This window comes from Chaetodon auriga, chromosome 8 (genome assembly GCF_051107435.1).
Source record: "Chaetodon auriga isolate fChaAug3 chromosome 8, fChaAug3.hap1, whole genome shotgun sequence".
NCBI lineage: Eukaryota > Metazoa > Chordata > Actinopteri > Chaetodontiformes > Chaetodontidae > Chaetodon > Chaetodon auriga.
In genome coordinates this window covers 6,326,664-6,340,563 of record NC_135081.1, presented here as the reverse complement: position 1 = coordinate 6,340,563, position 13,900 = coordinate 6,326,664, and the positions used below count along the sequence as shown (strand labels likewise).

At 40.9% G+C, this 13,900-nt stretch overlaps 1 protein-coding gene across 1 annotated transcript; it reads left to right on the top strand.

Annotated features, from left to right (window-relative positions):
• Nucleotides 1-608: 608 nt before the first annotated feature.
• LOC143324972 (lysosomal-associated transmembrane protein 4B-like) lies at nucleotides 609-13,703 on the top strand. Its single transcript, XM_076737796.1, has 7 exons — nucleotides 609-864; nucleotides 1,800-1,911; nucleotides 5,075-5,148; nucleotides 5,554-5,676; nucleotides 5,881-5,979; nucleotides 8,280-8,375; nucleotides 12,432-13,703. Exons 1-7 carry the CDS (start codon nucleotides 769-771, stop codon nucleotides 12,510-12,512), a joined length of 681 nt encoding a protein of 226 aa, XP_076593911.1. The 5' UTR covers nucleotides 609-768; the 3' UTR covers nucleotides 12,513-13,703.
• Nucleotides 13,704-13,900: the final 197 nt, after the last annotated feature.

Genomic DNA, 13,900 nt, shown 5'->3' with positions numbered 1-13,900 from the left:
AGTCCGTTTGTCATCAACAGGACAAGTTAATGCGCCCTTATCCAGCTGCATCAAGTTAACCAGAATAAGACCGGAAGCAGGCGGATTTTGACTCGAAATAATAGCATAGTGTCAGACTTTGAAACAGTCTAAATGTCACGAGAAAACAACTGAAGCACTGACAAGATCTAGAACAAATAAACGTACTGTTCATCATCTTATCTCAGTGATAACATTTGCAGCTGATTTTTCAAGCACAGTTGAATTGAATGCCATGCTGGACATTTTGAGATGGGCATTTTTTAATTATTTCTTGATATTTTGTAGACTAAACAACCGATTAATTGAAAGAACAATTGGTGGATTAATTGCTAATGTATTACAATATCGAAGATAACAGGCAAAATGTGTTTAATGTCTAACCAAAAGAAAATCTTAATGCCATGTCTGCCAATGTATAAACTGCATTTAGATAATACCTGAGAGAACAGCAGGTGATTTTGCCTAAAATACTTATTCGTTATACTTCAGTTGTTCAAATTCTTCCCAATTCTCGGGGGTTTATTCTGGAACCGGAAGTACTACTTCCCCCTGACGGTGGCTTGACGATCGCCGCTCCGTTCCGTTAAGCTGCTCACGGTGATAAGTAACGGACAGGTCGGATCCTGTTTGTCATTCCTCGGTGAGCACCGACGCTCGGCGGACGTTGTCAGGGCAGCGGGCTCTGTCTATTTCATGAACACCGACATCGCTTCTTAATGCTCGCGCAGTTGTGATCAAGCAGACAAGATGATGATCTCCCCGTGGGACCGCTGGTTCTCCACGAGCTGCTGTCTGTGCTGCCATGTCCGCACAGGAACCATCATCCTGGGGGTCTGGTACATGGTGAGCACCGCCTATCGCCTGTCACTCACTGCACCCATGTAGACATCCAGAAAGACTCCATATGGGAAAACATGACCTCATCAGAAAGCATTCATAGCGCGTGCAGGATTTTCTCATTATGCTGCTTTTTACAGTACATTCCATTTTTAATAAAACACAAATTCGTACCTCCAGAAAAGGATTGAAATCTTATTTTTAAAAAACATATTGCAGAAAACTTTAATGTATGTTTTTTGTTGGAGTATTTCTATATATACACACAAAGATGTACTTGACTTATAAAGGATTGTTGTATAAACTGGACATTAGTCACTGAGTTTTAGGTTGGTTTGCCCTCCTCTGCATCATTGATTTTTGTACTTACTAATAACTCATAATGTGGGTTTTAAAAAATCTTGCACTAAAGCTGAACGTGAAATATGGACCCTCTCTTTGTTTGATGAAATTCTTCATGTGGAACATCTTCTGTTGAATGCATCACTGCTGAACTGAATGTGCAGGAGAGGGTTAACTAAACCAAATACCACATGTGGAAAAATCCTCTCTCCGCTCCCTATGAATAAATTAGCACTTGGCCTCTTCAGGTAGCAGGTTTTGTGTCAAGCTGCCTATTGACTGCAGAGAATTTTCCATTACATTCACCTGATCAATGGGGATGTATGAGTCATCTGCATAATGAGCTGCGCAGGCCAGACCAAAACAAAGGCTTATGTATGTGACTGCATGGAATTTAATACAGCAGGCTGTTTGGAGGCTGAAGTTTAATCATCATTATTTGGGTTTTCCTCTTGTGACATGTTGGAAATCTGTACATGTCAGAATATCTTCACCATCTGGCCTTTTTCATTCTGTTCCACTGACTCCTGCCCATATTGCCCCCCACCTGTCTGTCCATATTGTTGCCTTTATCTCCCCATATGTCCTCTTTCCCTAAGCTCATCAATGCTGTGGTGTTACTCATCCTGCTCACAGCGCTCAGTGATCCCGAGCAGTACCACCTGACCAGCGCTGAGTTGGCTAATGACCTGGATGTCATGGATGATGCCAGTAAGTAGCCCAGAACTTTACAGTGAATGTCCCATAATACCTGTAATACTCATGTAAACAGCTTGTTTGCACTCTGTAAGGAAAGTCCACTGCCCTCTGTAGTGTTTCGGTTCAACCTGAAACTAAATCTCCTACAATTGACTGTGACAGATGACTTAATCTCTGCTCGCAGGGCGAAAGGCTCAATAGGCTTGTCTGACTAATAGAATGATTTATTGTGTTATTAGAGGGACCTCACACGTTTGTCTAGACGATGGTCAGCACTTCTTTTTAAGTCAAACACCGAAAGCCACAGACATGCAAGCCTAATGTGCATCTGTGCAGAGCATTTGAAAAGCCTTCTTAACAGAGCAGGTGTACACTGGAACAGTCTGACAAGAGTTGGGCCACAGCATGTGCTGCTGGTAGCCTCTGATTGGGAATGACTGTATTGTCCCAGTTCCAAGGGATTAGGGTGCCCCATGATCCATCACTGCAGACTGGGCCAGCCGCTGCCACCCCTGCATTAGGAACACACTCAGCCTGAGGAATGACTTCTGCTCGTAGGAATAAGCTCACTGTAATGTTGCTCAGTTATTTTAGCAGTGCTCAGTGAATGAACAAGCTATAGTGACAGTTGTGTTGTTTTTGAGTTGCCACTCCATGTCTGTTGGAAATAAGCCGCTAACTGAACAATAAATCTGATAAGCAACTAAAAATGGTTCTAGATTCAGCTTTTTGGGGTTTTTTGTTTTTTTTTTTTTTTTTTTGGTTACAGCCAAATAACTCAGCATGTGTTTGATTCTGTGCCTTTGTCGACAGGGACACTAGTTATTATTTTTGGTGCAGTGGCTCAAAAATATCATTCAAAGCAGCATCAAAGCTTGTTCTGCAGCCAGATCAGGCCTCAAATCTTTGAGCTGTGAGACAGACAAAAAATAAGCCACCAGGCAATGAACAGTGCTCTGCAATTGCTACTTTAGCACATTACTCTGCTGTTTTGTTGTCGATGATGATTAATATGGAGGATGTTTTTGGACATAATTAGAATTAAAAGACCAGAAATAAAACTAAAACAGATCAGATTAAAGAGAATGTTATATTGCCACATTACCAGGAACAGCCAGGCTGTAGTTACACTTTAAAGAAAAGGGAAATTTAACATGACGCTTTGAAAATGAAAAGTGACAATGAAAAAAGGGAAATTTAAAGTGCAAAATGAAATGGAAATGTTCAAACTGAAAGCTTAAATGGTAAAGATGAAATAGAAAATGGCAGTGGAAATAAGAAGAGGGAAACATCAAATTTGTAACTTGAGACGGGAAAAGGTAAAGCTTGAATGGAAAAAAACATGTTATTTATTTATCTATTTATTTATTTATTGCATTTGCACACACCATTTTAAATTTCATCTCTTCCATTTGGTATTTGTCATTTTGTGTTTGCTTTTTCAAGCTGTTGGTAAATGAGGAGCTGTGGCTCAAAGGCTGGAGGGAGGCTTTGAAACGGCTGGGGTGCAGAGGCACCTTCTGGACAGCAGGAGCTGACTGCTACAGAGCACAGAGACTGTGGCCAAACAGCATGAGTCCAGACCAGCACCATGCTCCACCATCCATTAGCTGTTCATAATGCCAGAGCTAGCATCATTGCTGACACATGACTGATGGTTAGCACCATGTCTTGGAGAGCGGGGTTCAAAACCCAGTGTGAAAACACGTTAACATTTTATTATCCTTAAATTAGAAATAAAAAACAGGATTGTTACGCCTATTTCTACTTTTATTCAAATACTAGTAAAAAAAAAAAAAGTGCAACCTCAAAAAATGAACACTTAGATTCTTCCAAAGACAGCAGCACAGATGACTAACTCTAATTCAGGTAATAAAAACCAGTGGCAGCCAAATGAGCCCAACAACTAGCAGCAAAGAGTGTGTTTGAGGCTTCAAAAAAGTCCCACCATTTGTCCTCTTTTCATTGGATGTGAATGACACTCGGTATGTATGTTCAGGAGGATGCGGGGTGCCACAGCTGCCTCTACTGGCATCTGGACTTCTGGGCAAATATGTCAGTGGTCACACCCCCTGACATTAACCTACACATGAGATTTAACATGTTCATTAGTGATCTTTAGAGGAGTTGGTAGGAAGACTTTGTTATTTTTGGACAGAGCCAAGCTAGCAGTTTCCTCCTGCTTCCAGTCTTTATGCTAAGCTAGGCTAATCTCTCAGTGCTGTCATGATGTTGCTTAGAGTGAGTAGCTCTAAAAACCCACTGTACTCGAAATTTTCAGCAACAAGTGATTGACAGGTAAAGTTAGTGGCATATTGGAGGCATTAAAAAGCCAGATATATCTGTAAGAAGCTGGTGGAATCCAAAAACAGAGCTAAAAGGAGGGTGAACATTGTGGCAGAGACGTAAGTCCATATGAATGCTAATGTTTCCCCATAGGTGCTGGGTGTGTATAAAGGCAATGAGTTTCCTGTACCAACTTAAGAGGTGTTAATGCATGTCAGTGCTGTGTTCACAGCTGGTTTCCACTCCACCAGTGGCCCAAAAACTCAGTTATTACAGGTTTAACTATCTCAGCTTTTTAATGGCCTTTCGAGGCTTGGCTCTGTTTCCTCTACTGATGGCATTTTCGTTTGCTTGAGTAATTGGTGTTTGGTTTTCCAAAGGTCTGATTCTGTCTGCCCTTTTGAAATTCAGCTAAATTAGACTCTGGGAAAGAAGTGGCATGCTGCGTCTCTGTGCGCTTTCACAAGTGCTTTATGAGCAAATGGGATTCAGCCTGTTATACAAAATACACGTGGTCACTTTACAATGGATGTGCATGGCATTTTGATGGGTCACAGGACAGACAAATGTTGGACTGAATTCACAGTTCTCCCCAGTAATGCCACATGTACTGTATGTTGGTTTTGCCTGGCACTGCCCTTATGTAACAGCATGATTTGTTGTGTTACGATGAGTTGATATGAGGTCAGGCGAATGACAGAGTCGAGGTTAATTCCTTGTCTGGATGACAGATGCAGCTTGTCATTTATCTTCCGTACAGAATTTGTATCCCCCAGATCAGCTGAACATGATGTTGTAAACATTTTCAGAAATTTGATTTGGAATTGAATGTCTCAACCAAAGTGACCTTACACAGACTATGACTGACTTTCATCTCTCCCTGTTTCAGACATGTGCATTGCCTCAGCGATCTCTCTGCTGATGATACTTATCTGTGGGATGGCAACATATGGTGCATACAAGGTAAACAGTGATTCATCAGAGTTTTCTTTATGCCATTACACTCACACAGTGCCGCTTATTAAGCCTAAAAATGACAAATCGTGTGTATGTGCAAGTGTGTAAGTGGAAATCAGAGACCCTTCAAATGTTAACTTTCATTACAGAAATAGTTTTCAAAGTGTTTAAAGAGTCATTTATGTCGCCGGTCTGCTGCCGTACACAGTTCAGCTCCATCTATTTTTGAAGTCTTTGAAAACATATCAAATCCAAACACCATGCCTCCTGTTTTATTACCTTAGACACACCGTAATCTCCCTGCGACCCAGTTCCACCTCTGATTTGTGTCCACAGAGTTGGCAAAAGAGCTTAGCTTGATTCTCTGCTAAAACACATCCTAAACGCCTAAAGTACACATCTCTGTTTCAGCTGCGTGCTGCCTGGATCATCCCATTTTTCTGCTACCAAATATTTGACTTTGCTCTCAACACCCTGGTTGCTGTCAGCATTGTGGTTTACCCAAACACAATACAGGATTACCTGCAGCAGCTGGTAAGAAACCTCAAGTGTTTTCCTCTTAAAGGTGAAGTCAGTTGTATCTGACAGTAACATATTGACTTCTTTGTGGTTTCCAAAGGTTTCTGTAATGTATCAGTTCGCATATCAGTATTGATCGATGCACAGCCACAGCTGCCTCTACTGTCTAATGCCTGGTGCCTCTCAAATAAACTCTCTGCTGCCTCTGTTTTTCTGCAGCCTGATAACTTCCCCTACAAAGAGGAGATCGCCGCTCTTAACAATGTGTGCTTGGTCCTCATCGTGCTGCTCTTCATCGGCTGTATTCTCAGCTTCAAGGTAATGCTTTCCTACCTTAATTTACATATTTTCCTCATATGTTTAGCAGCACTTATATTTCTTCACACGCCTGCCATGCTTATATTATTTACACCTATGTTTTTCCTACAGTGTCAATGACATAGGCTGATAAAATCATTTCTGATAGCTGATAACAGAATTAGATATTCTGACACTTAGTTTGGTTTGTTGCTGTTGCTGTTCTCACATAACTGCAAATATTTAATATCACAGTGACAAATTACTTGTCAATCACTTGTGTATTTTTAGCCCTGTGGCTAGCTTCTAGGGATGGTAGCGTCAGTCGATCCACCAGACTGAAATATCTCAACAGCTATTGGATGCCATGATATTTGCTACATACATTCAGGGTCGGCTTAATGACTGTGGTGATCCCCTGACCTTTCATTGAGCGGCACCAGCAGGCCAGAGTTTTAATGTATGTGTTGAAATATCTCAGACATTCATGGTTCCCAGATGATGATCAGGTCAAGCTTTAAATTTGGTGTTTGACCACATCGCTTCAAAACTAATGACATTCCAACCAGCCTCAGCTGTACTTAGGCCACATTCACTTGCTCCTCATATGGTCCATTTCCCAACTTGGGGAGTCATTCATTCAACTGCGGTGTGGTCAAGAGCTTTGAAGTGTTCATGTGGAAACAACATGGACCCTACAAGACAAGACATTAGCATGCTAGCATGTTATTGTGAGCATGTTAGTCTGCTGACTTAAGCCTCTCAGAGTTGCTAGAATGGCTATAGACCCTGTTAATGTGTGTAGGGATCTGTATTGTGGAACTACAGATGCTAGTAACCTGTCAGATATGTTGTTTTGGTTATGATTCAGCACTGCTGAAAACCAAAAACATTTGTTTTCTGTAATAACCAATGTTAAATCTGAGATTGTAAGACAGACTCCAACCTTTCATAGTAAGAGTTAATAACATGATTTGGACTATGATAGGTGAGGGAGTTGTGATATTGGAAACCGTGTAATGCCCTTAGAATCTGTCTGTGGATCAGCAGTTGTGTGAAGAGATTTCTGACTGATAGTATGATTTGCTTTGCACAATCAGCATCATTATCACATTGTCAGTGTCGTTTGCCGCCGACTGGAAGCTAAATTGAGTGGTCATCTGTGCTGCAAATGGATCTCTGCATATTCCTGTGGGGGGTGTTAAAATAATCTAGCTGTCAGAGCATTAAAGTGGCCTTTTAATTGGGTTATTATGGAAGTTAGAGAGCTCAGTCTGGCTTTGGTTTGTCCTAGCGGATGGCTGTAGCAGATGGTGTTGTGTTTGGCCAGGGAGTTCCAGTAGCAAGCTGCCTGCTGAGAGCCAGATGATTCCTGCATGACAGAAAGAGAGAGAGGCAACAACAGGAACTTGTTTTTGCTACTCTAAAGTGATTCATAACCTTCAGACAGAACCTGCAATACAGGCAGGACAAGTGAGTGGATGGATTATTATTTGTATTTTATGTGAGTTGTCTTCAGTCTTTCCAGAGTTTATTTGGATAACATACTTTTATTACAGTCACTTATGCACTATGAAACATGGTGTGTGTGTTGTCACATTATCACCACCTGCGTATGTCTGTTGGCAGAAAAAAATGCATGACAGAAATGGTGCACTTACACCACAGCTTCTCTGGGGACGAGATAACCCAATTATATTTTGGAACACTGTGGAACATACATTGATAGTAATAATAACGAAAAGCTATTTTTCTTGAAACTGCAATATAAAAACTCAACCGTTTCATCTGCTGTAACAAGACTAAAAGTTGACCGCCGTGCTGGCAATTCCCTGAGGCTGTATTTTGGCACAGTGGTGCTTTTAGCTACGCCAGCATGCTCACAATGACAATGCTAACGTTGAGAGGTTTAGCAGTCATAATGTTAAGCCTGCTCTCCTTTTAGCTTAGCATGTTAGCATGCTAATCAGCTCGAAACACATCTAAGGCTGATCCAAATGTCTTTAAGTTTGCTGGCGTTTAGTCATAAACTTAAGTATTGTTACAGTTATTTCAATGAATCCTAAGAGAGACATGAATGTCTGTGCAAACTTTCATGGCACTCTATGAAACAGTAGTTGAGATATTTGAGTCTTGAGCCACGTGGTGGACAGAACAACATTGCCATCCATAGAGCCACACTGCTAGCATGGCTAAAACCACATCATGCAAAGACAAATATGTTTATGGCCAAATAACTGTTTACTTCCCATAATCCACAGTAGTATTTCTGACTTTGTTAAATAATGAATGATTGTTGTTCTCTTTCCATCTGACATCAGGCCTACCTGATTGCATGTGTGTGGAACTGCTACAGATATGTGAGCGGCCGGGGTTCTTCTGAAATCCTGCTCTATGTCACGACCAATGACACCACGGTAAGTCACCTCAGATGATCTGCATTCCACCAGAGGACCCATCACCATGATGACTTGATTGCTAGTCCGTCTTTCAATAGGTACACTGCCTGTCTGTGGTGTTGCCCCATGCGCACTGGTTCTTAGTGAAACAACATCAATTAAAGTTTAAAGAATTATAAGAAGTACAAAAATTATTTTTCTTTTTTAAAGGCTCAGTAGTCTCCTAAAGCAGCTGGGCTCTGTAGTTTGTCGCAAACTTTATTCAAACAGGAGTCAAGAGTGCATTCACCTGGGACTAATCCATCAGTGGATTAATACACATTTAGTGCACTAATGACTGTTTTGGACAGCAGGACAGTGTATGTGGGATTAAGTGTGTGTTCATGGTAATGAAGAGACATGTCACTGTGCAATGGTGTGGCTCATTGGTGATTTTTTGCAGCAATGGAGCTCTATGGCACAGAGGGACAAGTTACATCCAGCTTTGGTTAAACAGGCAACACTTGTTAGTAGCATCAAATGTTGGTTTTGGTCTTCTCGTGGAATTTGTCGATAACAAGAAAAGAACTGAATATCACCAGACTGCTTTGTTGAACAGAGGATTGAGGAGCATTTATACCGAGCTGTGTCCATGTTCTGCTTAGCTACTCAGGTTTCTGGGAAGTCACACGACAGTTAAACAAAACCAGGTGAAAAAGTTATTTTCAACCAACATTTGTTTCCTGTCAGATGACCTGTGTGAACGTTAATCACAGTCTGCAATGAGCTGTTATCGACGTCTTTACACAATGCTAAAAAATCGCCTGAGCACTCTCACTTCAACACTAATACTACAGCTAGTTCTCACATGTGGTGCACAGCTGAACAAATACTGTTGCCAGCTTTAAATTTAAGAGAAATATTTCCACAACAACAAAAAAGGTTTGACTAGCAAACCAAATAACGTACAAATCAGCAGATATTAGTAGAATGTAGAGGTGAGGAGGAGTCTATGAGAAAAATAAGTGTATGTGTGCAGTATGTTATCATAATTATTGCCCATTAAAATATAATTTCTGTTTTCTTCTACTTGCAAAGAAAACAAGACAACTCCTGTGGAAAAAAGATTTCCTTATTCAATCCAGACTACACTTCACGTGCCTAGTTTTTCCTCTGCGCGGGCCAGTCTGGCATCTGTCATCATGTTGTGGGAGGAAGGAAGTATAAAGTTGAGCTGTGGTAGCAGGTACTTTTACACAGGCCAACAAGGATGAATGAATAGACCTGAACAGAGGAGTGAGGCTCCAAGCTGGCAAAGTCATTATGACAACGGTTGACGCACAGTAGTAGTACAGTAAGTGGTGTTTCTGGGTCTCCTGCTGGTGTCCTGTTGCCCAGGTCTGGCCCTCTGACCGCTGCAGCCATGCTGCCCACACATTCATTGTAACCACCTACACTTTGACAGGACAAAGAAGAAAAATGAGGCTGCAGAGACTCTAATGACCTGTTTTGACTGTCATGAAATTCAGACTGGTTAAGATGTGAGAAAATGTTTTCAGCATGAACACATAAGGGGCTGTCAGAAGCTGGCTCCATTACTGACCTTACAGTATGTTGGTTTTCACAGGATTTCTGAGAAATCTGTCCTCCACAGTCTGCGTCTTAAGACTCCTCTGACTGTAACACTCGAAACAGATTTACACAGTAGGTGTTTTTATGTGATGTTTTAGGGTTTTTTTTTTTAAGAAACAGAAAAGTCTGCAGGCCCCTGATGGGAAAAACACCTGAGCGGAAAAATAGAAAGAGGAGGACACTCTCCAACTGACTGACATCATAAGTGAAAAAGGCCAGAAAAACAGCAGCCTGCCCCTTTATTTCCTAACATTAACCTCACCTCTGCAGGTATGCTTTTTCAATTAGAGCCAGAAATATTCAATTAGAGCTGCTTGCAGACCACAGGCAGGCTGTGGCTTTTGGTATAGCATGGCTACAACAGTTATACAGTGTGTAGGTCAAAAGTCCACTAATGCGTTCCATATGAGCTGAATTCCTGGACGCACAGAAAAGTCACTCACACCCACACAGTCAGGTGCATTATACAGCATTAAAGGAGCAACAATAAGTAACCCAAAAGCCTCTTAGAACAAAATTAGTACAGTTAAGCACAACAAATCTCTTCATGAGGTTGATATAACTGATGACTCAACCATTGGTTAAGTCCTTTATATAGTGGTTCTTCACCTGTCACCTTTCTTCAGTGGCACGGTTTACAGTGATAGAGGCAGAGTCACCACTCAGAATCCCTGGTGATTTTCCATTTTTCACACAGGCTTCTCATCTCTAACCTGCTAGCAGATTCACAGTGTTTCCACCTCATTTTATAACTCAGATCCCTCAGAGTGAAAGACCCCGTCCTCTTCACTCGCAATCAGAGACATGTAATCATAATAACGATCAGAGAGACTGCAAGTGTGTTAGCCGTGGTGTCGTCAGCAAAACCACAATTCTGATTTGCACTCAAGATGTTCTGACTCCAAACACTCGCTTTGCTTCGCCGTTGCTGTTGATAACCTGAGAGACAGAGGACGGTTCTGTTCACACATTTAGTTGAAAGAGAAGCTTTCTTGTGAATGTTGTCAAAACGTGTGAACAGGTTTTTCATGGCAAACCTGAGAAAAGTTGAGAAGTGTAAGATGAACAAATTGCTGAATGACTTTTTTCTTTTCAGGGAGTATAAACCTACAGGGAAACTCAAATCAAATATCCCTCAAACATGTGCTGCCAGTTTATCATTTTCTTTCCTCATTAAGTGGACATCAGTTGTACATCTGCCAGCAGATCAACAGTCTGTGTACAGCAACTAAATCTGGATGCCAACACACTGCTTTGTTTTTGTTTTGTTTTGTTTTTTTGCACATGGTGAATTGTCCTATATCTTATTCATCAGCCACATTATTCAGGCCACTCTCTGTACTACATTTCCTGTCTGTTCTGAAACAGGTGTTGACTACTTGGCTGTAGACCTGCAGAGAGAGACGCTGTTTAGGATCAGCGTGCTTCTCTGATCCATTTCTTCAGTATCAACTCACAGAACATGGCAGATTGTTCATTGGGCTTCAACTAGCAGTTATTTTCATGACGAGTAATCTGCTGATTATTTTCTCAATTGATTGATGAATCTTTTGGTCCCTGAAATTCCCATTTCACAACTTGTTGTTTTATCTGACCAGCAAAATCCAGAGATATTCAGTTTCCTATTATAGTCAATTGTGAAAACCAGCAAATATTCAAATTATTAATCTATTGTCAAAGTATGTTTCAGAATTTCTTTTGATCAACTAATCAATTAATAGACTAATCATTTCGGCTCTAGTTGGTCAAGACTAGTCAGCTCATCCAATACTTAAACCCACTGGCTAAATGAACGGGGCCCAGGCTCCAACATCCTGGTATGATATGATTTGTGTAACTTTAATCATAGTTGATGCTGAAAAAAATGGCTGATAAATGTCACGCTGCTTAGACAGATAAACTATTGTGAAGTGGAAAATAAAGCTCAATCCAGAGGTCCAACTGTTGTCCATGACGTATGCAAAAGGACACACATACAGTCCCTAAAAACATTTAAGTTTTCTATTGTGCCTTTTTTAAGATCAACACTCAGTCACATCATTTGTTCTCAAAGCGCTTCGTGTCCACCGCTTTGACTCTCTCTGTGTATGAAATGTGCCGTACAAATAACGTTGGCTTGCCTTACATACTTAAGTGCTGCATGTTGCATAATCATATTTGGTTGAAATCCTTTAGTTTAACCTATTTATTAGGAAATCAGAATGTGAACTCTGTTGAACTCTTTCTGGGCTTACAAATATTTCACTTAATCCAAAGTTTGTACTGTTTAATTCTTCTGTTTGGGCTTGCACCAAAGCTGATGTAATATTATGTAACTTTAACAAAAACTGGCTGTAAATTGACAGAATTATCATAAATTTCCACTATTTCGGCTGACATCACTGATTTTGTGTTGTAGCTGCTCTTTACCAAACTAACACGAACCAAAATCTACTTTTGCCCCTCCGTCTTCTTCATCTCCAGGTGCTGCTACCTCCGTATGATGACAGTGTCAGCGTCCCTCCCAAGCAGGCTCCTCCACCTTACACCACCGCTACAGCATGAAAACATTCCCAGCATCCTGCTGACTGGACCCTGCTGTTAATGAAACTCCAGCAAAATTTATGCACCACACTGCCTCTCCAGTGTACAGTATATTCATGGGTATATTGTTGCTACATACATATTACAGTACAGTACAGCCATGCATGCACTGACACGTACATCATTATCTCACACACGTATGCACAAACCTCTACCACCACCGTGACCTCTCGTCCCTTCCTGTTATTTATTTATATTAGTGCTACTGTAACTCCTCCGTGTATCTGTTCTGTTTCTGTTAGGATAATTCCAGAAATGATGTGCATTTTTATGCATTTGAACCTGGGCGTAATAAGACACTAGAACGTTTAATAGATGACTCTATATATTTTTATTAATTCTACTTATACTGTGTGCGTACCTGTGATCGTATTTTATGTGTCCTACCTTTGATAGACATATTTAACTTATGCACAAATGCAAAAATGACGATCTTATTGCCCACAGTAATGAGTGGAGTCGTCATGTGTTTCCTGTTTGTCTCGTCTCTGCTCGTGATCAGGGTTGGATTGCCTTTATTGATAACTTTCTCTCTGATGGGGTGCCCTTTATAGATCCATGTGTGAAGTGTCACCTTGACTGGAAGTTTTCCCAAAGAAATGCATCTGCCTGTATTCTGCCATGATCAAAGAGCGACCTAGCGTATATCGAACATATCACCCCCCTTTACTGTGTTGTTCAACTGCAGACTGAATTGTCTTGTGTTATAAACATCTCGAGTGTTGAGTTGTGCTGCTTGACCTTCAGAACTTTTAAATGTAAGTGTGTTTCTACTGATTGACGAGAAATGTGTTGGGCTGCTATTTATCTATTTTGACAGCACAGAAGTAGCACTGATCTGGAATCAGTTGGCTCTTTGAAATCTTTATGAATGAGTTGCTCGAGGGAACCTGGTGAAATTACTAGAAATCGGCCTCTCTACGTTCAGGAGCTCCATAAAAATGGATCCTGGTTGTGTTTTTTCAATTAGGCCAGTGGGAGATTCTGGTCTGTGTAAACACACAAGTCTGTTCCACCAGATGCAGTTATTGGCAAGCTGCTCCCTGGACACAAAATGTCCTGCAAGGACACAGTAGTCAACCTCGAGGACTGCTGCTGTATGAAAAATAAAGATGTGACATTTATTTGTCTATTAAAATCTAATTTCACCAACAGATGTTTGTGTTTCATTTTTAATGTGAAGCTTGTGTGTGAACGTCAGAAAGTTAGTTTGTGGTATCAACAAATGATTTAAAAGGAAAGTTTCTGATTGTTTCTGCTGTTGACACTGACACTGTATGGTCAGCCTAAAGGGCAGATGTGGCCCTGGAAACTACTAGTAAGAGGTGAGTGTGTATAAAGGTGCTCAT